At 37.1% G+C, this 26,590-nt stretch overlaps 2 protein-coding genes across 4 annotated transcripts in view; both read right to left on the minus strand.

Annotated features, from left to right (window-relative positions):
* LOC111868785 (activated Cdc42 kinase-like) overlaps positions 1 to 15,987 on the minus strand; it is a 54,388-nt gene extending 38,401 nt beyond the window's left edge. Inside the window, exons 1-6 of one of the 2 annotated variants that reach the window (XM_023859756.2) lie at positions 15,558 to 15,987; positions 13,109 to 13,204; positions 8,590 to 8,727; positions 7,131 to 7,322; positions 4,354 to 4,503; positions 1,970 to 2,118 (exon numbers count right to left, since the gene is read on the minus strand). In XM_023859756.2, the coding sequence (XP_023715524.1) occupies positions 1,970 to 2,118; positions 4,354 to 4,503; positions 7,131 to 7,322; positions 8,590 to 8,727; positions 13,109 to 13,198 (719 nt within the window). In that variant the 5' untranslated portion in view covers positions 13,199 to 13,204; positions 15,558 to 15,987. Of the gene's footprint in view, positions 1 to 1,969; positions 2,119 to 4,353; positions 4,504 to 7,130; positions 7,323 to 8,589; positions 8,728 to 13,108; positions 13,205 to 15,286; positions 15,369 to 15,557 lie in introns of those variants that run through there. The other variant, XM_023859757.2, reaches the window with a different exon arrangement.
* Positions 15,988 to 17,558: 1,571 nt separating this feature from the next.
* LOC111868755 overlaps positions 17,559 to 26,590 on the minus strand; it is an 83,232-nt gene continuing 74,200 nt past the window's right edge. For both annotated transcript variants that reach the window (XM_023859694.2, XM_023859695.2), the window contains exons 11-14: positions 24,417 to 24,795; positions 20,771 to 20,916; positions 19,462 to 19,642; positions 17,559 to 19,251 (exon numbers count right to left, since the gene is read on the minus strand). In XM_023859694.2, the coding sequence (XP_023715462.1) occupies positions 18,450 to 19,251; positions 19,462 to 19,642; positions 20,771 to 20,916; positions 24,417 to 24,795 (1,508 nt within the window). In that variant the 3' untranslated portion in view covers positions 17,559 to 18,449. The remainder of the gene's footprint in view (positions 19,252 to 19,461; positions 19,643 to 20,770; positions 20,917 to 24,416; positions 24,796 to 26,590) is intronic.

Here is a 26,590-nt window from a genome sequence, read left to right on the forward strand (position 1 = left end):
TGTATCTCAGGTTGATTACTGGCCATGTTGGACGGTTTTCTTTCTCTTTTGGTGGTTCTCCTGGGTCTCTCTCAGTAAATGCCAAGAAACAACTTTCAAATGGCCATGACCATCTCCTTCCAAATCTGTACCTGCTTACCAATTTAAATCTGTCCCTTCATCTCTCCAGACAAGTGCTATAAATGGCCGTGACCATCAAAACTTGTTTCCACCACCACTTATCAGTATCCTCCCCACTAATTTAACGTCATGTAATCCGTGCAGTCCACATGGCACCATTAAATCACCTGAGGCTGGATTCAGTCTAGGCCTCAAAGCATGAATGGGCTTAACAGGCATGAACTCCATGCCAAGCTTTGGGGAGTCACACACAACAGATCACCAGTTCCACATCATTTTCACAGATAATCTATTAGATGTGAAACACTCATTGCCAAGGACTGTGGAGTTACAGCTTAGGTGCAATCCCACTGTAAATTCCTATATATATATGTGCATCAGTAGCAGAATCTATAGCAACAGGAATAAAATATGGTATTCTTGGAAGAGTATCAAATAAGCTTGCAAAAATATTGCTAACTGACCAACTCTACAGACCTGAGCCCTTCTCGAGAAGTCATCAGGTGCTCAGTCGCTCAAAAATTTTCAAATATTTTATGGAACCCGAATGTTCATTACAGTGTTCACAAGAGCCTTCCACCAGTCTCTATCCTGAGCCAATCCAGCTGGTACCACCCCATCCTATCTCTCTCAGATCATTTTAATATTATCCTCCCACTTATGTGTATGTCTTTATAGTGGTCTCTATCCTTCTGGCTTTCCCACCAAAATCCTATATGCATTCCTCTTCTACCTCATGCACATTACATGCCCTGCCCATCCCATCCTCCTTGACTTCATCATTCTAATTAGACTTGGCAAAGGGTACGAGTTATGAAGCTCCTCATTATTCAGTTTCCTGCAAGCTCCTGTTACTTCATTCTCATCCCTCTTTGGTTCAAGTAATCTCCTCAGCACCCTTTTCTCAAACACCTTCAGCCTATGTTCCTCCCAAAATCCAGAGACCAGTTTTGCACCCTACAAAACCACAGGCAAAATTATAGTTTTCTATATTCAAATTTTTATGTTATAAGCAGGGCTTGGATTTTGATGACATGTCATCCTTGTATCCTATGCGATGCTCTTAAATATATAAATCTCGGATATGAGCTGCTGATTACAGAAATGTAAATTTTATAGGTAATTTTTGTCATTTTTTGACATTTTTACGTTTAAGGTCATTTTTTCAATTTTGGGGTAATTTTTTGGACATTTAAGGGTATTTCTTGTCATTTTTGGCCATTTTAGGGAATATTTCTTTATATGTTTTCTGAAATGTGAATAACATGGAAGCAAAGTGTTCTTTCTTTTCTCCTTTAGGTCATTTTTTTAATATTTTCAGGTCATCAAAATCCGGGCCCTGCATATACATTTCTGGGTCATATTTTAGGTCATTTTTCTGGATTTTTTCAGCCATTTTATAAATCAGGTCATAATAATCTGGGCCCTGGTTATAAGACAGCAGATGAGAAGACAAAAGGCTCTGGACTGAATGGCAGCAAGTATTATGTAAATTCACTCTCCTCTTCATTTCCTCCTGAATCAAATTTTGATTTCATATCATCACCCAAATATCTGAAATGTGACACTGCCATATGAATTAAGTTGTCAAGAATTTTTATTGTGTCTGCAGACAACTTTCAGAGTTGTATTCTAAGTTGAAAGAGGCCAGAAGGAAGACCATAGATACTTTCAACCTACTTGAGGCAAATCAAAATGAATAAATTATGGTCTCTCCAACGCTGAAGTAATTTGATTTTATTGCACACAGTGTGAAAATGAATACAGAATGCGAACTACCCAGAAAATAACACAGATTTCAATGTGAAGTCTACTAACTGTGCATCAATTGGAAGCACTGTATACAAACCTGTGAATCAGCCTTTTCATCTCTAAATACTGCATACCATCACATATCTGGATTGCAAAATCACAAAGTGAGAGAATGGGAAAGCTGGCTCGAAGGGATGGCTCCTTCAGACACTCCAAAAGTGATCGCAGTGGGGCCAATTCAGTCACCTGAAAACAGATATTACTTGGGCACCGAATAACATACAAAATGAACAAATCCCATCATAATCTATAACCAACCCAGGCCAGTGAAAGACTGTATGAATAAAACGAAATTTTTAACTTTAAATTTTCAACCATAAAAATGTTTACAACTGTTGAAATGAACTTAAACAATTACAATTAATAGGCATAGGTATAATGAAATCTCACTAAAAAAATTTCCGTTCATATTACATTTTCAAATTCCACAGTACACAAACCATGTGAGAAGGTAAAATGTCTTTATGCCTAAACATGACACTAGATATAGGAGATCTGAGGGCTCTCTGGGTCATACAGTATACAGTAAACCCTCCCACAGCTATCCCTACCCCTGAACTCTGGCTCTCACCACCATCCATCCATCCAAAAAGCAAGCCACACTTTCCATTCTGCTGGGCAGGCCAGAGCTCTGCATGACCAGGACAGCCTACAGGATGAACAGGACTGACTGACTGACTGACTGACTGACTGACTGACTGAGCACTATAGTGATCAGTAGAATTTCTCAGGCTTGCAACCTTCCTGATAAACAGTTGTTCTGCCTAGAGAGGATTGTGACTTAGTTGCCTTTCTGCCCTGTGTTGGGTTCACCTTTAATTGCATGAATTGGAAGCTTTCCACACAAAAAATCAAGTCAGTTGGTATCCTGCTATGAAAATTTTCAGATTTCCTTCAGCCAGTCAAGAATGACCTTCATTTGGAGACAATGGAAGTATACAATATCAAATGAGAGTGTCATCAGGTCTATATGGACAGCCAAGCCATTCATTCAATTCACTCCATGGCCAAAAAACGCCTCCAGCATATCTGTTTTGGTCATCAGGACAAGTCAGCCAACTCAGAGCACAGCAATAACCTGGGGCACCACACCCAGCTCCAAAACACCAGCATTTCCTCTGTAAAATCCAGATACATAAACTGAACCTTCACAGAGGCAGCATTACAGCTCCAATCAAACAACATGAACAGGAAAGATTTCTGCCCTAAGCAACACATGAAAACTGCTCATCTAAACTCTGAAATGTATTTATTTACATTTATACATTCCGTTGATCCTTATGGTACAGCTGACCAGGGGATATGGATTTTGTCCCAAGCTAATAGATTAAAATATGCAAATACAAAAACTACATACATACTTTTGTCATTAAGACAGTTAAAAGATTTATATTAATGTACAATGCATAAAATGATCAAAATTATAAAACAATAATTGATACAAAATACTTAGGTAATGATATAAAATTATAACATATCAGGGGTACAATTACCAATTTTAATTACATACATGGTTAAAGTATTCCTCTAAGGAATAAAAAGAATTTGAAAGAAAAAATCTTTTTAGCCTCAGTTTAAATAGTTTCACATCATTACTCATACTCTTGATTCTGGATGGCAGGTGGTTATAAGCCTTAATACCAAAATAATATGGTCCTTTCTGAAAGATTGTTAGGCGTGATGTGGGAAGGTGCAAATTTGTGGTATGTCTAGTATTAAGATTGTGGGTCTCATAGTTTGAACTCTATAGGTCTCTATTATTTACAACAAACAGAATTATAGAGTATATATACTGTGAGTACATTGGTAATATTTTTAGGTTTTTGAATAGTTCCCTACATGAGTCTCTAGTTCTTACATTCATAATAGTTCTAATGATCCGCTTTTGCATTCTGAAAACATTTATATATGTATGAAAGAATGTAAGAAACCTCCTTAGGGTTTCTTGTGAGGTGGTTCTCCAAGCAGCCCATCAGCCCTGAATACACAGCTTTTTTTTTTTTTTCATAAAACAGATGCTGCCCTTTTCAGGGAAAAATCTGCCCTCTTCTGGTCACCATCTGCCCACCACAGCCTCCAACCTCTTCCACTTTTTCTAACCCCCTTCCATTCCCTGCCTTCAGCCCTAATTAGAATCTTATTTGCCCTTCCACCTACAACACTGTCCTCCTCCTTGTTCACATAAATTGAACAGCGCAGAGAAAGAAGAGATTACAAGGTCTGAGAAAAGCAGGTAAGTCTACTACTGAAGTGATAATTCTGATTAGCCAGTTATCTGAAAATACCATTTCAGGTTTATATTTTGACTAAAGCCGATAAACCTTAATCACAACAGTGACAGCGATACTGGTTACTGCTAACAGATAATGAATACTATCTTATGCATAATAAAATCATCAATGAATGTAGAATTTTACATACAAGCATGAGGGCATTGGTGTCCAGAACTACTCCATACAGTCGCACAATATGTTCATGATCAATAGCATGCATTATTGCTGCCTCTTTCAGAAACTCGATTGGGTTGTTCTGCATGCGCTCACGGCTTAGACATTTAATAGCCACTTGGATCTGCACATAAAGAAAAGACATGTTAAAGTTAATGCCCTGAATCAGTGCTTTCAGTGACCATTAAGTAAATCTTGTTTGCAGCAAGACAGCAGATATGCTTTGGTCACAGTTTCTAACATTCTTGTTTATCTCACACATATATACACACATACCCAAGAAGCCCAACAGTATAACACACGCAGTCTCAGGAGCACGACACAACAAAAGCACAACACACAAGATAATGAAGGAATGCTCCAACAAAGGAGAATGGGCGTGACTGACGTAGTGAGGGGCGACGTAGCGAAGTGAGTATCCTGAACAATTTTAATATTTTTAACGTTTGACAATGCATATGATAGATACATATTTTAGTTATTTTAATGTGTGAACATGGCATGCAATGAACTGGTTTGACGTGGATAAGTAAGCACCTGAAGATGGCATTATTATGCCGAAACATGTAGTGCGAGGGAGAGAAGGAGATAAATGAGTGTATGCACTGCAAGACGGATTAAATAAATCATGGACATATATACAAGGTTGGGAAAATAAGTTCTGACACTCATTTCTAATTTTGCATCGGGCAATCTGGAAATGGTGTTACTTGGAATGTTAGGTGATGCAACAAGACAGAGCTCACATGGAAAGTTTGGCTAAATTGTGTTCAGTATTTGCTGAACAGTAGCTTGTTAGATCACTCTGTGTCATCAACTTTGTCCGGACATGAAAATGAAGCATATGATGGAACAGAGAGTGAAAGTGAATTTTTGTGCTAAAGTGCAGAAATCACCAACCAAAATGTTAGAGATGTTAAAAACAGCTTATGATGAATCCCCAGGCCAAAGAAACCACAGATTTCAAAGTTCAAGTTCAAAATAAAGTTGATCCGTTTTTTCGACATCAGGGGTATCATCCACTTTGAATTTGTACCCGAAGGGACCACTGTTAGAAACTTTACATGAAGGTGTTGAAAAGGCTTATTGATGATATGAGCTGCAAGCTAGGGCAATTGTGGAGAGATCACTTGTTGATTCTTCACCACATGTCAGCACATTCACTTCGAGTGTCACAGTTTTTAGGAGAGAAAGACGACTCTGTATTCTCCTGACTTGGATCCAGTTGATTTCTGGGTGTTTCCACAATTCAAAGAGTGCAGTGAAATCAAAGCATTTCTCGGACACTGAGAACATTAAATCTGAGAAAAATATTTTGATATTCCTGTTCAGGATTTTAAAAACTGTTTTGAACAATGGCCTAAGAGCTGGGAACATTGTAAAGAATTGTAAAGAAATTACTTTGAAAAATTACTCCATGATAATATTTGCAGCTCTTAAATTTTATTTTTTAATTAGTCGCAAAACTTATTTGTCTGACCTTGTACATTGTCAGTTATGAACTTATTTTCTGTTGTTATACAAGCTCTAACACTGTGATAGAAAAACCCAGCTCCATGAGATTAATCTTAATGTTATCCTCCCATCTTCTTCTTGATTTTAGAAGTAGGCATTTCCTAAGAGGTTTCCTCATCAAAAGTCTATATGCATTCTCACTCTTCCCCATCCTAGCCATAACCAACATTTTAACAATATCATGTGACCTCTAAAATTAAAAAGTTTCTCATCATGTGACATACCAAACTGCTCACTCCATTCTTCTTAGGTCCATATAATTTGTTATAAAAGATCACATGGCCTTTGCTGTTTCGATAGTGGAACAACTGCCTAAGTATTTTTCAATGCAAATAAGGGTTAATAAAATATTACATTACATTCATGAGCCTTACCAGCATTACATACAACACTTGAACATATGGAACCAGACCAATGACCATCAATAAAATAAATAATGAGATAATGAGCAACATGAAAAGTAATCTACACAGAAGGGCAATCTAACAAGTTCAGAATAAAACTGCCAGATAATAAAACTCGTAATACTGGCTATTACATTTGAAGTCACCTCACTGTTTGTTTCACATAATTAATACACATGTGGTAGCGTAGTTGGTTGAGGGGCTATGCTACAAGCCGGAAGGTTATGGGTTCAAGTCCCGATGAGGTCATGGGATATTTTTCAGTTGACCTAATCCTTCCAGCCGCACTAGGCCATGGGGTTTACTCAGCCTCGAACAGAAATGAGTACCAGGAATTAATTAAATAATTTTCCTGGGGAGTAAAGCATGGCCGGCGCATAAGGCTGACAACCTTACCGCCATCTTTGAGCCGATTGTCTAGATAGTGTGGGACCCTCAACGTCTCACAACCCTATGGGCCTTCACGGCCTGGTACAGGGATAGCTTTACTTTTACTTATTTTTCCTTGGCACTACAGCCCCAGTGGACCTAGGCCTACCTCCATGAACTTCTACGTTCACTTCGGTTTTTCTAGATCTTACACATTCTGTAGGACTCCTTGGGCGGGTGATCAGCTCGTAGCAAGGCCTCTACCTGTACACAAACACACACACACACACACAGACACAAACTAAACATCCATGCCTTGAGTGGGATTCGAACCCACGATCCTGGTTTCCAAGCGAGCGAAGACAGTACATGCCTCAGACCACTCAGCTACCATGACCGGCTTACTTTTACTTTACTTTAATTAATACACATAAGAAAGTGTGGCTGGACTCATGATACATACCCTATCTCCATCATTTGTCCACACTCCCTGTTGCACTACTCCAAATTCCCCTGTTCCCAGTTCCTTGTTTACAATTATTGCTTCTGCTGGTATAATGTGTTTATTTGGGACTTTTATTGGAGGTTTATCTATTAACTCATCTGGTAATGTGCACAGTGCAGGTACCTGCTCCTCTTTGCGAAGCCAGATTATCTAAATAAAACATAATAACATTCAGTAACTTAACCTCGGTCTTCTGGAATTAGACAGTGGAACTTCTTGCATATTAGCTGTAACAATTATGCCACAATGAATTAGTTGCCAGAGCTCAACTGTCAAAATGGAATGCAGCATGTGATAGTAGATTGGCTTTGAGATATGATAGGCCTAAAACCTTCCACACTATGACCAAGATAAGTCAACTTATAACCAAATTCTTCTGCCTTGATTACTGTAGGCTATCATCAGTGAAGAGAAATATTTTCCACTGCCTGTTTACAGTTCAAACCATCAAGTTCCAGTTAAGGCAACACAAATTACATGTTTCCATGGAAATTTTAAATAAGATATCTATGTTCAACAAAATCTGGCACAGATATGGTTTAAAACAGAAGAGTTTTATGATCTGGGAAATAATGTTGTGCACTACATGGTGAGAACCTCAAATCCTATACAGGGTTAAGACACATACCACATATTACTCCTCAGTAAAGTGTGTTATCTGGAACTATGATATGGCCAGCAAACTTCCTAATCTACACAAATTACTCGAATTGCATCAATAATGTAAAGTGGCCACCATAATCAAAATCTCAGAGAAAATTATTAAAATGCATAAGTTTTCTGGCAATCTACAAAAAAATATTATAAGGGCAGTTCTGAAATCATATATCTTAGACAGTCTTCACAACCAATCCACCAATTTTAAGTAAACTCTCTAATTTATAAAAATTAATACAACAGTAATGTAAATGGGCCACCATCATAAAAACCTCAATGAAAATTACTGGAATGGTTAATATTTTCGTGCAACATACAGATTAGTCATAAGAGCAGTTGTAAAATATGTCCTCTTACAGAGTCATTATCAACCAATCCAACTATGTTTAATTACACTACTCACAGAACCAAAACAAATCAGAGTTCTCACCTCTGTAACTCAAAATAATGATGATGCAAAAATTATATGTTCTTTTCCTTTTACATGAACCTACTGAATTAAAAAAGTTATGACCATATTACTCTTTAATTTTTGTGTCATATATGGCAAATGGAATCAAATACATATTAATTGCATGCCACTTGTCCAACTCCAGACTTTGCTGTCAAATAACCTCCTCAAAAATCATGCTTGGGTCCCTGTTCCAACAAATCTTCATTCTGTTGATACACTAAATCCAGTCATTATTAGTAATCACACTTTTCAAGAATAGTCCCAGTTTTTAATAAATTCTTATATAAAATTAAATTTACAACCTACCTTTTTAAACTTAGATAAATAATTTTGAGGGAAATGTTTCTGGAAGTATTTTTTTAGCCTCCGCATTTCTGGCTTTGACATCCCAATGGTATGGAGGTCATCTTCAGTGACATACTTCAGCTGTGGAACATTCTGTACCTGTAAGTAAATAAATAACCAAAAACCAAAATGGGCAGAAATACCACATAAGCATTCGGAATTACCACTAATTAACTAACAGTATGATAGCAGAACCCAAAAGATTAACACTGCTAAGACCAAATCTATCATCATTAAACAAAATCACAAGCTAGTTCCCTCTACTTCCCATCATAACCTACTTCCTCAACCCAATGTCAACCAATATCATTTTGAAGACATGGTTGGCCACTCTGGATTTTTGAGACATTTTGAAACAAGAGATATTTAAAATTGATACTGACAAAATTATTTTTTGTACATCCTATCAACATCAATCCCCACCAATGGTATCTCCATCTTATCGTGGTGACTTTGTGAAAGGCATAATTCGGGATTACCAATGTGCGTTTCGTCAAGGAAGATCAACTAACAATCAGATTTTCACTATTCATCAGGTCCTTGAAAAGTGTAATGAATTCCAAATTGAACACATCATCTTTTCACTGACTTCCAATCAGCCTATGACTCCATAGATAGAGATAGTCTTTTTCTGGCAATGGAAGAGAGGCACATTCCATGGAAGTTAATCGCCTTAGTCAGAGCCACTATGAGAAAGACCCAATGCCAAATTAAGATTCAGAATATGTTGTCCAGCCCTATAATAACTAGAAATGGAGTTCGACAAGGGGATTCCCTAGCCTGCCTCTTGTTCAATATAGCATTAGAGAAGGTAGTTAGAGATGCAGGGATCAACACAAGGGGAACTATATTCTGTAAGTGAATATAACAAGCTTGCAGCAACAGACTTCATGATATGCAATATCACATGAAGAGTTTTTAACCATATTTTACTCCATAACTTTCGTTTTATAATAAGTTTATAATTCATTGTATTTTTATACCATGTATTTTATAATGTAACAGTTATCAAGTATCCAGCTTTACTATCGCAATGAAATAGCAGTTCAATAGTGTGTGAATGTGTGAATATAGTAATCATGTGTTTGCCTGATGATGGCTTTAAAAGCCGAAACATGTAGCTAAGGTAATTTTAACCTTTACTGTTATGTTGTTGTGTTGAGACAGACTCCAATCCAGTCAATATTACGCTGGCTCTTAATATAAATGGGATGAAGATTACTGATCAGCAAACCATCGCTGCTACCTTCAATGAGCATTTTGCTACGATTGCTGACAAAATTAGAAAATATGTAGATAATTCTCAATTAAATAGATTTAATAATGATGGGGGAAATCATATACATTTTATTAAGCAGGCGTTTGATAACACATACCCTAATATGGGAAATAAAGTCTCGACAGTAAAAGAAATTGAGCAAATTATCAAATCTTTAAAATTAAAAAATTCATTTGGATATGATGAAATATCTACAAAAATTCTGAAACTCAGTGCCCCTTTTATAAGTTCACCAATAAACTACATATGTAATAAAATGCTATCTCAAGGTGTTTTCCCTGATAGATTAAAATATGCAACAGTAATTCCTCTACACAAGAAAGGGGACTGTAGTGATATGTCAAACTATAGACCTATATCTCTCCTAACTTCATTTTCAAAGATTTTTGAAACAATTATGCACATAAGAATTTTAAATCATCTAACTAAATATAATATACTAAGTAACAGTCAATATGGATTCAGAAAGGGTTTGAAAACAGAAGATGCGATCTATAAAGTTACCTCTGAAATTTTAAATGCTATGAATAATAAATTATATGTGGGAGGGATCCTCTGTGATCTAGAAAAGGCCTTTGACTGTGTAAATCATAAGATTTTGTTGTCCAAATTGAAATTTTACGGAATAAATGGCATAAACTATACACTATATCAATCCTACCTGGAGAATAGGTATATTAGAACACTCGTTCACAAAGACAGTAACAACTTTGTCTCTGAATGGAAGACAATAAAAAACGGTGTCCCACAGGGGAGTGTACTAGGACCTTTGCTTTTTCTTATATATATAAACGATTTACCCAATGTAATAAATAAAACTTCTTTACCTGTACTCTTTGCAGACGACACGAGTATCTTATTCGTTCAGCCCAATATAACCGATCTTAATAATGTTATGCAAAATACTTTTGAAATTTTAAACAAATGGTTCATAACAAATTACTTATCCCTTAATTTTAATAAAACACACTTTATTCAATTTACAGCTAAGAAAATTCTAACTTCAAATATGAAGATAGGGATAGGCAATAAACTTGTCACGAGTACTCCCTGTACTAAATTTCTTGGAATATCAATTAATGAAAATTTGTCATGGGACAATCATATAGAAATACTAATAAAAAAGTTGAGCATGGCTGGTTATATAATCAGAAGTGCTAAAACTTATATGTCTACATCATCACTAATAATAATTTATCATGCTTTTTTTCATTCTTTGATGACTTATGGAATTATATTTTGGGGCAACTCACCACATAGTAAAAAAATTTTCTACCTACAAAAAAGGGTAATTCGAATCATAGAAGGATATGGGAATAGGGTTTCTTGTAGAGACTCATTTAAAAAACTTCATATCTTGCCTTTGAAATCTCAATATTTATTGTCCCTGCTTATTTTTGTAGCCAAAAATAAAGATCTTTTTACAACAAATATTGAAAGTCACAGTGTGATAACTAGGCATGGTAATAATTTGTATATTCCACAGGTTAATCTAGCCATCTATCAGAAAGGAACTTATTATTCTGGAATAAAATTTTACAATAAATTACCTTCCAATATTAAGAATGTTAGTGACAATTTAAAAATTTTTAAATCTACTCTAAAAAGATATTTACATATGAATACATTTTATACATTAGACGAGTTTCTTGAACATGAATCTTGATCATTAATTGACTGTCATTTTACGCTTAATTTACTATGTATATATTACTTGTATTACCTATTCTACTCTGTTAAGATTATGTTAATATTTATTGTACATATATCAATTGTTACTTTATATTTATAGTTTTGGATATTTTAATATTCTTTTTATATATATATATATATGATTGGTTTTATTGACTTATTTATATTTGTTTGATATTTATTGATCTTTATAACCTAAAACTACTGATATTCTTACAATTTTTACTCTGTTGTGTCCACTGTGTATGTGCCTATTTGATGATATTAATCAGTTTTCTCGTATGTTTTATGGTGTGGTATGTATTTGAGAATAACATGACAAATTCTGTATCCTTATTTTGGATTTTGAATGAAATAAAATTATAATAAACATAATACAATTAGGATAACAACTGATGTTCCTGATTTTGTTACAGATTGTAGGTAATAGCACTTTATTGTTGCATGTGACGGTTTATGTTCATGTATTCATGTTTTATTAATATTTATATATGGCTAACTGTTATGACATTGCACAATTGTTATGCAGTATGTAATTACGCTTACTCATGTTGACTTCTTCTATATCCATCTTCATGTATTCAGGTATTCATGTTTTTGTAAATATTTATATATGGCTACTGTTATGACATTGCACAAATGTGATGCAGTATGTAATTATGCTTACTCATGTTGACTACTTCTATATCCGTGGTGTTTTGAAACAACCATGTAAGGATTTATGGAATGCTGAATAAATATCAAATAATATCAAATATCATAATCATTTTCAAAATGCTGTCTACCTAATATGGAAGATAGAATGCAAGATATCATTATTTGGGAGAACAGAAAATGAAAGTGTGACTGAAAAATCATTGGACAAACATTCTGATTAAATCAAAAAGATAAAAAGGAATGTGCATATAGTGAAAATTTTAAAATTCCACTTCATTCTGGTATATTTTCCATTACTATTCACTTTAAATCTGTTCTAAATATTTTGTGCTTTAGTTAATGTATTCTAAATAAACTCACCGAAATAAATACCTTTCTATTTTTTTCCTAAAACTCTCATTTAAAAATTGTATGCATCTTAAGGCACATCCACATTACTCGTGCTCGTGCTCGCCAGGCTTGTGCTCATCGGCAGACTCGTCTGGCTTTTACTTGTGCTCATAAATCTTCGTCCACGCTACTTCAGTTGCTCACCAGGCTTCAGTGCATGAGGAACTGTATATTTACTCATAGTGTGTATAGGCTGTAGTCCTGTTTTAATTTATTGACTATAGTTTTTAAATTAAAATTTTAAAATTTGCTTGTCTCGTGACTTGTCATATCGTCCACATTACTTACGAGCATAGTGAGTCACATGAGCACGAGAACGAGCACATGTAATGTGGATGCACCTTTAAATTCAATGGTGTCTTATATTCAAAGTAATATGCTGCTGCAGGAGAACAATGAAAAGAATACTCTCAGAATGTAAACTTGTCAGGCCAGGTCCTTGCCAGAACTATAATCATCTACCTTCAGATCATTCTTAATTCCTGCATAATATTGTTGAAGCTCTGCTTCTATAAGGAATTCATACAGACCAGGCCCACGGACAGCAGACATATTTGCCTGTAAGAGAAATACTAGTTTAACGAACACATATCTAGCAGAAAATTAAAAACAAAATTACTCCCAATTTGCAAATAAGTGGATGGGTAGTGGACCACTTTCTTGGTTCCGCATTCAGTACTTCACCCCACAGTTGAGAGAGGATATAAAGGAAAAACTGGACTCCTCAAAAGTGACACTGCTAGAACAGTTAAAGGAAGATTATTGGAAAAAGTTGTTCAAGATACACATGGCAACAGCTGAATTGCAAATTGGATGTAAGGATGCTACTTCAAAACACATAAAATGTAAATTATTTACACTGACATCTGTACTGCGCAACTTCTTCCATTGTTTAATTTCATCATTTCTAAATTTGAAATACCAACATTCTTCTACAGAAACAATATATACAGAGTATAACTAAATATACATTACAATGCTCTGTGGTAGATAGATGGGTTCAATCTGATCATATTTTGTTAATACACCCATGCCCGGAAATGCTTTGTTTATATGTTAGGGCACCTGAAATGTGAAGGACCTTTACCAAGGACAGTATTTTGAACTCAAGAAGGAGCCATGTATGGGCTCAAGAAAATCTTAATGCGAAGCACATCCGAAGCCACCAACACTGCTTCACCATCAATGTGTGGGCAGGGGCTATCAATGGACATCTAATTAGCCCTTATCTCTTACCTCTGCGACCTACTGGTGACAATTACCTAACATTTCTCCAAGAAACCTTACTCGAGCTGCTAGAAGTGGTGCCTTTGAAAGTCTGTCATGAAATGTGGTTCCAGCATGATGGCGCCCCAACGCACTGCACAATGTTGTCCGTGAGTATTTGCATGAAACCTTTGGCAACAGAGGGATTGGACATGGACACCCAATAACCTGGCCCCCTCACTCCCTTGATTTGACTCCACTGGATTTCTTTCTCTGGGGATACATGCAAAGCCTGGTGTAAAAGTCTCTAGTGGAGACACAACATGATCTTGTCACAAAAATTGCAGCAGCAGCTGGAACCATCCAGGAAATGCCAGGAATCTTTCAAAGAGTTCAGCATAACATAGCCAGGCGGTGCAGAACATGCAATGAAGTCAGCAGCCGCCATTTTGGGCAACTTTTATAATGTAAAACAATGGTAACATCCCCTAAAACTTATGCATTGTCTCTAAAACTTTTATGGCCCCTAGTGTCAAAAAGAAGTGTTTCTGGATATTGGTGTATTAAAAAATATGATCAGACTGAACCCATCTATCTACCACAGAGCACTGTAACATATTTATTTACACCCTGTATAACTGATGTACTGTGCCACTGGTCATTTTTCTCTAATACATCTGTTGAAAGCTAAAAATTTGATGTCTCCAATTTATTATTTTTGAATTCACACTGATGAAACCCCATATAACAACTTATGAGACCCCAAATAAAAATGTTTGGTAAGATTTTGAGAGCAGTCAGTAACAGAGAGACTCCTCAACAATTACTGAAATTGGTTTTATCATTATTATGGATATGCAAAATAAAGGATTCACTTCTTCCTTGCAGAAATTCCCTCATTGTTTAAATAAATGCTTAAGACCGCCTACTATTTGTATATCAAGGCCACGCCGCAGCTCAAATGGTTAGTTGCTGGCTTCCCACCGTGGCAGCCCGGGTTCGATCCCAGGTCTGGTCAAGTGAGATTTGTGGTGGACAAAGTGGCGCTGGGGCAGGTTTTCTCACAGTACTTCGGTTTCTCCTGCCAATCTTCATTCCACCAATTGCTCCACAATCACCCTCACCTATCATCTGGGGCTGGTACAATAGGCCAGAAGTGGCCGCAGTACAAGGGACTTAGTCCTGCCCCACTAACAATAAAAAAAAAATATTCGTATATCGCATGGTGCTGTGTACTTTCAGTGAATGTTGCTCTTCTTTAGGCCGTCATCACTAAAATTAATGTACTACATAAATGGAATGGAAAGTAAGGAGAGAAAGTGAAGCTTATAAACCTACAAAATGTTATCAACTGCCTACTTCCTGGCTTAATAACGTTATTTGCTATTATCTAAGTTGGCACCACACCTGATATAAATAATTTTAATTGCTTACTCTTTAGAGTAATAACTAGGCTAAATCACCGAGTTGAAAAGAACTCATGCTGTAGTCTAATTAGTAAATCCTGGTATCTTACAGCTCCATGGTGCTTTCATACATTTTGTAGAAACCTTACATTTCGTGTTCTAACACATAACATTGTCAGTCATTCACTTCATACAAGTAAAGACCTTTACAGCCTATTAAATTGGGCGGGGAACGCTATCCAAAGGTGTCATGTAGGTCCTTAACGAACTGATTATTTCATATAAATATATGAACTTACGCTTTATTTCACTTCAGCAACACAAATATGTTCAACTTCTTTGGCCTCACTCGACTTAAACGTTTCGCACACCAGAGTAAGACACACATATTCTTTATTCTGCTTTCGCTAAAGCAGCATAAACAATGTAACTGGTACACTAATAAAACTGACTGAATTCCATACAAATGACATTTTACTGCATTTCTATCTTATCAATAAAATAACTTTTCGACGTACAGTCAAAGCAAAAACTTATGATATAAATTAAAAGAGGGAGAAGCATTTGCTGCAGCTAATTATACCAGCCTCTCAAATAGAAACCTCACGACCCCAAAGAACCGAAACGTGCCAAATCTACGTATCGCTACATACGATCCATACGATCATGACCATCATGCCCGATCACAAGCAAACAGCATTGCCCAACACGTACACGGGAGTCATGTTACACCTGGTTAGGTACCTCTTCGCTCACCGTAAGGATGGTAAGGATCGTAAGGATGATTAAATACAGACATGCAACTGAACATTATTTGTAGACAAAGATGAGAGAAAAAAAAGGCACTGATTACTAAACACGTTCTACCAATCGGTACCGACACCCGAAGCGCCTGAAGCCGTGTGGAGGGTATGGAACGGTGAGGAACTTAAGGAAAAGGAACTACTTGAACTACATGCAAGCAAATCATCCTATAATTGAAGCAAGCAGTCTTCTGGGATTTGGCACCGTGTATATGTGGTGTTAACCGACGTTTCGGAGGAACGTATCGCCTCCATCTTCAGGGTAGAAGGAAAATTATAAGAAATCTGCAAGCGAAGAGACCGTGAGAACCAGTACAAGCAGACTTACAGTCTTACATCCTATAATTGTTCACAAATATGTCGAATCGTCGTATATCTGGCCCAATCACAACATCGTGAATACTTTGACACTATTGGTAGGAAATGAAAACAACACTTCATGCAGCCACTGCCCAGCACCCAAGAATTCAGTCGGCAACAAGCATGGTTTTTACTATCGGTTACTATCCTACTCCCACTCACCATTCTCAACAGAACAGAACAATGAACAACCCTGTACCACTGTACTGAACGTCAAGTATAAACTTGAATGCGGTCTCCTTTCTATCAAAATATGACCAATTTGACTGTGTCTTTCCATTTGGAGATGTCAAAGTAAATTTATGAATGTCATGATGATTGCCTATAATCACACCATGCAAAAAAACCCCACCGCAGAATCGACATTAATATAGGTCTTCAGGAGTGTGGCTATTAGGATAGGAGGTGGATGAAACTAGTTACGGGTCATGTGCAAGGGGAGGCTTTGGTATGTGGTAAACCTTGAGGTCTTGCTACTATAGTGTCAGTTACACATCAAATCAGAAAGTGTCTCAAATGAAGGTTAGAGATCTTAATGAGATCAATATTTTACATAATTATCACCTTGTAGAGTAGATATTCTTTAGAAAATCAATATGAGATTCGTATAAATTTGGCTGTAATAAGTGAACATGAACCAAAACTGATTTTCCTGACATTTCTCATTATAGATCAACAATTCTAAGTTTGATCAAAATATGTTGTATAGTTACCAAAATGAAAGTCACAGCTGGACAGAGACAATGAGCTTCCAATTGTGTTCATGTGATGCACTTTGTGCAAAGAATACATACCTGAACCACAGGGAACAACAGTTTCTGTACTTCACATTACAATAAAACAAGAAACAGTTCTTTATTCTAAGACCTTTGGGCCATGTTGTACTTACGTGTACTTCTGTAATTTTCCCATTCTTCTCCTGATTATTGAAGCAGAGTGCAGTAAAATACAGATGGCAATACTGTACAGGGAAAAAATAAAATAAGTCTTCTGTCTTCAACTTTATGGGACATGAGGGACTGGAAAGAATTACGTAAGAAAATATGCGCATATTAAAGGTAATGTCAGGTGTTACATAATAAAGATAAGCTAGTCATATGAATTAAATCAATAGAAATAATAAAATATTCAACATAATTATTCTGTAAGTGGCAAATTATAATTAAGTGACTCAAATTTCACGGTAAGACCACATTATATCTTGGTACTCTAAACGAACATATGGAGCACATATACAGTATACAGTACATCAGCAGCAAGTGCCTCATCGCACATCAATTCATACACAAAATCTCTTCAACTCCTAGATATTAGAAGTAAAAAAACACTTTTGTGCTATGTTATTGTTTACATATAACAACACAAACTGATTCACTGTATTCTTCTGGGCTATCATCCTCTTGTACATTTCAGGAAAATCAACAATGTCCTTTTTAAAGCATCAATTACATACATCATCACTGTATCATTCAAAGTCCCACTTCTGATGTACGGACAGATTCTGAAGTTCATATAAGAACAAATTTTTTTTTTCCTTGGCACAACAGCCCCAGTGGGCCTAGGCCTACCTCCATGAACTTCTCCGTTCACTTCGGTTTTTCTAGATCTTACACGTTCGGTAGGACTCCTTGGGCAGGTGATCAGCTCATTGCAAGGATAAGAACAAAATGCAAATGTAAATTTACAAACATTCCAGACCAAGTCATTATTAGAAGAACTGAAATTGAAGTTCTGAAGATCATTGCCAGCAAAAAATCACACAAAATAAAACACTACACCTCAATGTAGGGAAATTATGTGCTTTCCAAATTATGTTAAAGAAATTAAAAAGGAAGGATAATTTTTGGCTCAGATTTATAAAGTACTTTTTTTAAGAACTCAAATGTAATGACTCTGTACAAGTAGCACAGATGTCATCATACATGACCTGCAAGAATTTACAGTTCTAATGATTATATACACCCACCACAAAGTTCCACTTTTCAGCATCAAAATAACTCCAGACGTTCCATCACAATAACTACAAATTCAAAACTGTCCCCGTTTGGGACCACGTCCACCACGTACTCCTCTAGAACCTCCATATCTGCCTCTCGAGCCACCTCTTGACATTCCACCTCCTCTTCCCCTGTTAGAGAACCCACCTCTGCCTCCACGACCACGGAACCCACCTTCCAGCTGGTGACGGAAGGGGCTGCCTTGTCTAGATGGAGGATAAGATCCTCCTCCTCCCCCCCAAGAAGTTGGACCTCTGTTTCCTCTATTATAACTTCCAGCTGGACTGTCCTCTGGTTCGGTTCCAAAATTCTGCCCGTTACTTGGGCTATTCCCTGCTTCCCCAGGACTCATAGGGTAACCTCCTCTGAATTTGTCATCACCACGAAAACTTCCTCCATGCCTAAAGTTTCCACCTGGACCATCTTCTTCATCTAGTGCAGATTCAGCCCAGCCTCCTTTTCTGGGTCCTGATCCCCACTCTTGTTCCAATAAGCTTCTAGGAGGATGGTTACCAAACTGTGGTCTTCCCATCATGAATCCTCTCCTGCTTGGCCCTTCAGTCTCCACTGGACCTCTGCTCCCAGAACTCACATCTTCTTTCTCATCATATGGCTCATGTAGGCTTTCTGAAGGGCCACCTCTCATTCCATCACAGAGAGGGGACCCCTGATTAGGTCGAGGTAGCAATGGCCCAATGCTACTGTTCTGGCGACGGAAGTCAGAGTCAAATGGTCCAGTCATAAGCTGAGAAGAAGGAAGCTGTGGTAACATGCCTGGATTGCCACGCAAGTCTAAATCTCCTCCACCTTCTGCTCGCATGTCCTGGTCAAATCTGGAAAGCCACAAATTGACATTTACCCCAACGTAGCTCGTCTTTGTGTTTATATACAAATGCCAATTTTAATTTGAGAAATTAACAAAAAAATTACTTTGTCCATTACCTAGTTTCCTCTTTTCCTTCTAATTCACATCTCAGCACCATACATTCAAACTGTTCATCAAATGTAACTTAATTCGTATAACATTTATGACAGAGTCTCACCCTTGATGGTTACGCATGTCCTCATCCATTAAGGGTCTTGGGAGCAATGGGTTATGAAGGTGTCTCAAATCGCTGTCCATCTGCAGTCTCCGGAAATCCTGATCACCTGTTCCTCCCAATGGCCCTGACACTAGAGCACCTCCAGGGGTCTGACGTAGATCCAAGTCCCCCACTGAAGATCCTGCAAGTGATGTCTATACAAATTAAGGTTCTGGTTTTGCACATTATTGCATTTTCTTACAATGAACTCTGCCCAAGCATATCAATATATGCAAAATCAGTCTGTCTTTATACACACTTCCTATGACTGGTATTATTAGTCATATTATCAGTTATGTCATCATCATAAAGTTACTAGATTATATTTTTGACATACTCCCTGTATTCATACACTGGAGGGATATTCAATCATACTTAAATAGGACTTTTCTTCTAAAATGTTGCCTACACAAAGTATGACATACACTAGTTCAAAGGCTAGATTTGCACAAAGTGACCTATTTGGCATCCATAAACCTTATCGTGATGAAATGCCACTATGATAAATAAAAGATATTATGTGTGGCATCACATCCTTTAATTCTTAAAACCTAAATTTAATGACAAAAGAATAATTCAGTGTTTCATCCTTGAAATGAATTAACTTTCACATGCCAAAGAGGTTAGTGTGTTCTGTTATTATTAAAGTTACATTATTTGAGTAGTTTATTAAAAATGCACATATGAGATTACTCTAATAAGCATGTAGTTATAAACATCAAGTAAGGGTTTACTAAAGATGTGTGGCATAATAAATAAGTAATTTCATTATTTTAGTGCAATTTAACCTTTGAATAAGAAGCTTTGCTATTGAACTACCTGCCAGAAATGCTAAGGCTGCTTGCGGGAAAATGTAGCTGCAGAGAAAAACCCACATGGCTATCTTCAAATGACCTTCAAACAACAGCAGATGTTGTCCATGTGCAAGCCCTTTCTTTCCCTAAACATCAGTATGTCATACCTAATGCCGTATTTTGAAAGAAACTCTACAGTGATCAATTGACAATGAGCTGATCTCTTTGGCTGAGGAAATTTTAATACGAATACCCCAAGAAAATCTAGTTATAAATGGCATGCTATGGATCAAGAAAAACCCATGTCAATAATGGATATTTTACTAGTACTTTATATAACAAAATGCTAATAATTAGCAAGCTCTGCTGCATATTCACCAAATTTGATTTGAATAAAATATTTTACAGGTCTGCTGGAGTTTGCTGTGAAGTTCATTGTGTGCATCACATATGATTGACCTGCTCAGTGACAGTACCTGTAAACCTCATGTCCTGATCAGGGGTGCGACCAAGCTGTGATCCAGGGCTAGGACGGAGTGCAGGGAAACTTAAAGGCCGTGGCTGCTCAAGAGGTAAACTGCGCATGTCTTTGTCTTCTGACCTACCACCCACTGGTGCATTTCTGAACAGAAACATATAATGTAAGCTGGTGATTCCTCAGCCTTATAGTATAAAAATGACATAATCAGATAATTAGTTGGAAGCGATATGTGGTCTTTAAAAACAAGAATGGAAAAATGTATTGTAATGTATAACATATATACTCTCCAAACATGCATTTCACAACATTATCTTCCTCACTGGTCCTTAGGTTCATTTGCTGCACATACAAATATATTGCCAATATATCTAATTAGTAGTTTAAGAGAGCGGTTCCAACATTGTGTTGGACTCCACGAATGGTTTCCAGGGATCCACCAAAACTTTCTCTAAAGACAAATTTTAATTTTAGGGAGGTCTTCAATAAGTAATATTAGGCAATAAAAAGAATTAGGAAGTTCATAATAGCGCATCACTTCTGAATCAAATTCTCTGAAGAACCATTCCCGGAATATGTCTCTTTTCATCCATGCTCTTTGGGTTAACATCCAGATAATTTGTAGATGCTGTTCAGAATACTCTGCTCGGAGTGTCTGCGAATGGTAGATGAGTAAGGCTTTCAGCCTTACACCTCCTAAAGCATTAAAACCCAGCACAAGTGTGAGGCAATCTTTGTTGGATTTGAATCGTTGTGCAGGCTTTTCTTCTTAGAACATGGAAAAAGTGTGACAGAATTATCTTCCAGTTAAGACCAGTTTAATCTACATTCATACCCAGCTCAGGATTATAAATACTATGCTTGATGACTGTTCTAGGATGAGAAATTCATGTGCTACTTGAAGATAAGTCACCTCACCATACACTTTTATTCTAACTAGATTACTGTGACATTTCAGGCTACTAAAAATTCTACAGAAGGCTCTAAATATTTTGATTGTTGATGCTTTCCTCTGCTTGTGAGTTTAGGAAAAGATTTTTTTTTCTGCCTTCTGCAAGATGATTAATTGGCTCAGAGATACATGGTGCTGCCTATTCAATCCTCATACTAAATAGTCTCTTCATTTTATCCAATAAATTATTTATTGAATGTGTGAGCTTTGCTGCAGTTAATACAATAGTACTTTTAGCTGATATTCTGATCTTCTCAGAATTTTGTATGATCATTCTGATGCCTGAAGCAGCTAGACCTACAGCATAGCCCACATCTACCTGATGCTTGCCTACTTCAAACTGCTCTATGACATCGTAAGTCTGAGCATGCTACTTCTGTGTCTCTCTTTATTGGGAATATTAACTCTGTCACTTGCATATATCCTGTTAGTCACTGTAAGTCAAAGATTTTCACTGAAACACAAAGATGCCACAATGCACAGATACAATATACAGTCAACTATCTGTCTTCACAAGAGCCCAAATAACTGAAATTAGTTCAAACAAATAGGAAAGTAAACAACTAGTTTAATACACAGCCTAACTGACTGAACCATTGCTCAATTGCCAGGACAGTAAACACTTACAATCATGACAACAATAACATTTTGTGCTGGGGTGTCACATCATACTACAGTTATTTAGCAGTTTTATCTAAAAAAAAAAAGGTCACAAAATAAAGAGCTCTTGAATGGATCGGCATTACACATGGTAGCATTATGCAGGGTATTACTATAAAAGGTAAATGATAAAGCTGTCCCTGTGATCAACGAATTAGACACTATGCCATGAAGGCAAGTGGGGGAGTGGATGTATAGATCCACATTTTCTTGACCTCGGCACTAGCTGAAGGTGAATGGTCAGCTTCACTCTCCAGTTGCTTTAGCTCGGGGAAAGAGCCCCTTGGATAGGAGGCTGGGTGAACCCCAGAGACAGTCCCAACAACGTGGAGAAGAGAAAATTCTTAACCCTACCAGGACTCAAACTCTGACCCCTCAGTTGTCCAGCCCGTAACCAGTCACTATACTGATTACACTACCCTGGCTCTGTAAGGTATGACTATAGGAAACAAGAAGTCTATATGTTCCAACTTCCCATGATTTCTTGGACCAGTATGAAAGTAAACTGAAGGAAATTGTTTTCAGTGATATTAGCCAATATCTGTTTGTCTTGCAATGCACATTTCTGGACTCCAGCTAGGGACAACACAGTGCAAGACTACTGAGATTTTAACAGACATATTGAATGACAACTGTAATTCTTAGTTGTGACTGTAACTAGGACGATTTCCACATCCGCATGAGAATGTATTCTCAACAGGATTTATGGAAGGTGAATAAATGTAAATAAAAATAAAAAATAAATAAAACATTACCTTTGATATCTTGTGGAAACAAAAATTAATTTAACTACCACAGGCTGAAATCTGGTGCAGTCCCCTTCAAGAATATCTAAATCTATAGCATTCAAATTCATCCATCTTCCCACAATTTATCTACATGAAGCTGAATTTTCAAGGTACATAGCTATTAAAAAAAAAAAAAAGGTCCTGCAAAAGACTGGATGTTGCAACTGAAATGAGGACATGGCCCTCTACCATCACTCCAGACTTTTGGAAATGTTTTGATGAGAAAAACACCACCATTCCTCATTCATTCATTCATCCATCTGTAATCTGTCAAGACGACAGGTCCACAGTCTCTTCCAAAACAGTTCCTCCACTTGATGCGATCTAGAGCTTTCTCCTTCAAATGAAAATATCCTCTTCTGTCCCCAAGGTCATCCAGCATCTCCTTACGTCTTCTTCCTCATCTTCTAGTCACTTCTATCCGCCCCTCTATCTTTCCTTCAATAACTTCTTTTAGAAGGCAGTTACCGCGTAAGATATGACCAATCCAATTAGCCTTCCGTTTTCTTATTTCATGTAGGGTATTCCTCTGCTCACTGACTCTAGATAACACTTCTTCATTTCTCACATAATCGGTCCAACTGATCTTCTCCATCCTTCTCCAACACCACATTTCGAAGCTTTCCAGGTGTTTCTGATCTACTGCCCTAAGTGTCCAAGTTTCAGCCCCATACAAAGCGATGCTCCAAATGTAGCATTTCACTAGTTTCTTTCTCAAATTTATGTCCAATTTGCTGGTAAAAAGATTCTTCTTCTTGCTAAATGCAGCTTTTTTCCATGGCAATCCTAGATTTAATTTCACACGTACACCTTCCATCATCTGTTAACACATTCCTCATGCTAATAGAGAATAGTGGAAAATGATTTTTTTCTGTTTTCTATTTTTCTATAGTGCCAATTCAAATAAGCACATTAATGCTCAAAGAATAAAACATCCAAGAAAATCACTGAAGTTAGGGTTCACAAGCAAAACAAGTAATATAAACTTCACTTCAGGTCAATGACTTCAGTTAAATTATACTACAACTCAATGTGTTCACTTATATTTCCTTTGATTCAGATTAAAATGGGCATGAATTTATTTTCAGCTTTACATAAACTAGACAACACAGTCAGCAGATTCCTCTGAACTGTCAGAAGCTTCATCCAGTACCCCTTGGTGTCTGAACCCAAAAGATTCTACAAATATTGTATTAAAAAACCTCAAGTCTTATCTTATGTTTTAAGTTATGTTATCTTGTTACCTGATGCTAGGAGTGTCACGATTGTTACTGGAAGACTTTGGTTCTAAATCAGCTTTTGTATCCTCACGATCACTGAATCGTGACTTCCTTTGATGAGTAGGATGATGCTGCTGCTGTTGTTGCTGTTGTTGCTGTTGTTGCTGCTGTTGTTGCTGAGCAGCTTTGCGAGCAAAGGCTGATGAGGGAAGAGGTGCAGGGAGCTCAATATCTGACATAGTCTCCAAATCCATGTTATCATCACAATCATCATATTCATCAAAATCATCATTATCATCTACATGTGGAATTACATCAGCCAATTCTTCCACTTCACCTGAGTCAATATAACGTTGTAATGCCACTGGTCCTGCAGCAATTGCACTTGCCAAACCTGGATTCCCTGTTAAACAAAGAAAGAATCACGGCTAAAGAAGCCTCAAATGTAATGTCTCCAGTTACCTGCAGCTCACAATTAGAGAGCAATCAACATTATCTACCTGTGACTATAGACAGGGCTTGGACTGGTGAATGATTTATTGACCACTTATACACATGACTCAGAACTACAAGTGATTACAGCGCTATCACTGATCTACACACTTTACAAATCACTACAACACACACTAAGCCCCAGTCTTTTATACTCTTCCCTAGTCGTTGCCTGGTAACAGCTCTCAACAATGAAGACTCTTCAGCTTCTGTGCTCATGCCATTGCCCAATGGCTAATACTACTCACAACTGACCTCATTGTCAAAGTCACATTGTGACTAACAATCAGTCAGCCAGTAAGTCTTGGGGTTGAGCTCCATCTGGGGCTCATGACCAGATATTTATTACTGTTTGACAGTAACCGTCTTGTTTTTGTGGGGCGCCCTCTTTGATGAGAGGACGGGTCTGTCTTTTGTACATGCTGATGGCCCTTGCCAGCGCAGTCTTTCTCGGGTCCGAGTCTCTTGGACTCGCGACCATATTTTACTGTCTCAGATTCAAGACTTCCCCACTGGCTAATACTACTCACAACTGACCTCATTGCTCCAACTGTCATGGTTATAACATCTCAGCACAGACTACACAGAAAACACCCCATTTCCAAAAGTAATTCTATTGTTGCATGTGTATTCGTTGCTAAAGGAAAGTGCTTACCAAATTGTTGCCCAGAAATGATCTCTGTTACAGAGTCACCACTTAGCAATGGGTACATACTCCATAATATAAAATTCATACCAGGAAGTGCAGAGGGGCTGAACATTCAGAATGTAATGTGCATGGGGACATTATGTAACAGAAAACTGGTTTCTTAACTACTTCAGCGGTACAACCAGAACTTTTCCATGAACATTCTGTTCTGACTTCCATGTTTTATTCTCTATTATATTTATTAGTAGTTGTATCTGTACCTGTCTAGACAACAGAGATTCTACCACATGCCATGCACAAGATCTATTTAACGAAACTGATAACCTGAGATGTGATTTTCAGCTCAATGGTTATCCCTAACAGTTCACTGACTGAGTTCTTAATTCCAAGGTAACAGTCATCCAGAAAAACTTTTTGGTTCTAAGTCCATCCCTCATGTGTAGATCATTTCAGAAAACTTCATATGTATAGCAAATGTTACAATATTACGAAAATCTTCAAAACTAAACACACTCTTAGGAGTTCACTCATGAGAATCAGACTGGAAAGAGATCTGAAAGAGACAGCATATGGTGTAAATAAGCATTGGTTTCAAAACCGTGCTTTCTAGAGCCTGAAGGCTCTGCAAATGGTTTCCAGGGGTTGTGTGGGAACAAACCATCTCTAATGACGAGTTTAAATTTTACATAATTCTTGAATAAGTAACATTTTGTCATTAAGAGAAACTGAAAGCCGATTTAATTGTGCAAAACACTGAGCTAACAACATCACACTGTACTTCTAAAGACCCTTACATTTGATATATTTTTTCCACATGAGGTCAAATCAATAATGAGAGGGGTATCTGCTATACACTACTGTGTCAACAGCAGAGTACAGGAACTTTTCATAGTGATGACAAAAAGTCAATTCTAGGAAACCAACAGTGGTTCCACTGTAGTCAAAGACTTCAGCACAGCCATTACCAGCACAGTCACACTACAAAGGTGTCAGGGCATTCACTGTTTCAAACCAATATTTCAGTTAAGCTTGACGTGCAGTGGCGTTGACACAACTG

Source organism: Cryptotermes secundus, unplaced genomic scaffold (assembly GCF_002891405.2).
Source record: "Cryptotermes secundus unplaced genomic scaffold, Csec_1.0 scaffold174, whole genome shotgun sequence".
NCBI lineage: Eukaryota > Metazoa > Arthropoda > Insecta > Blattodea > Kalotermitidae > Cryptotermes > Cryptotermes secundus.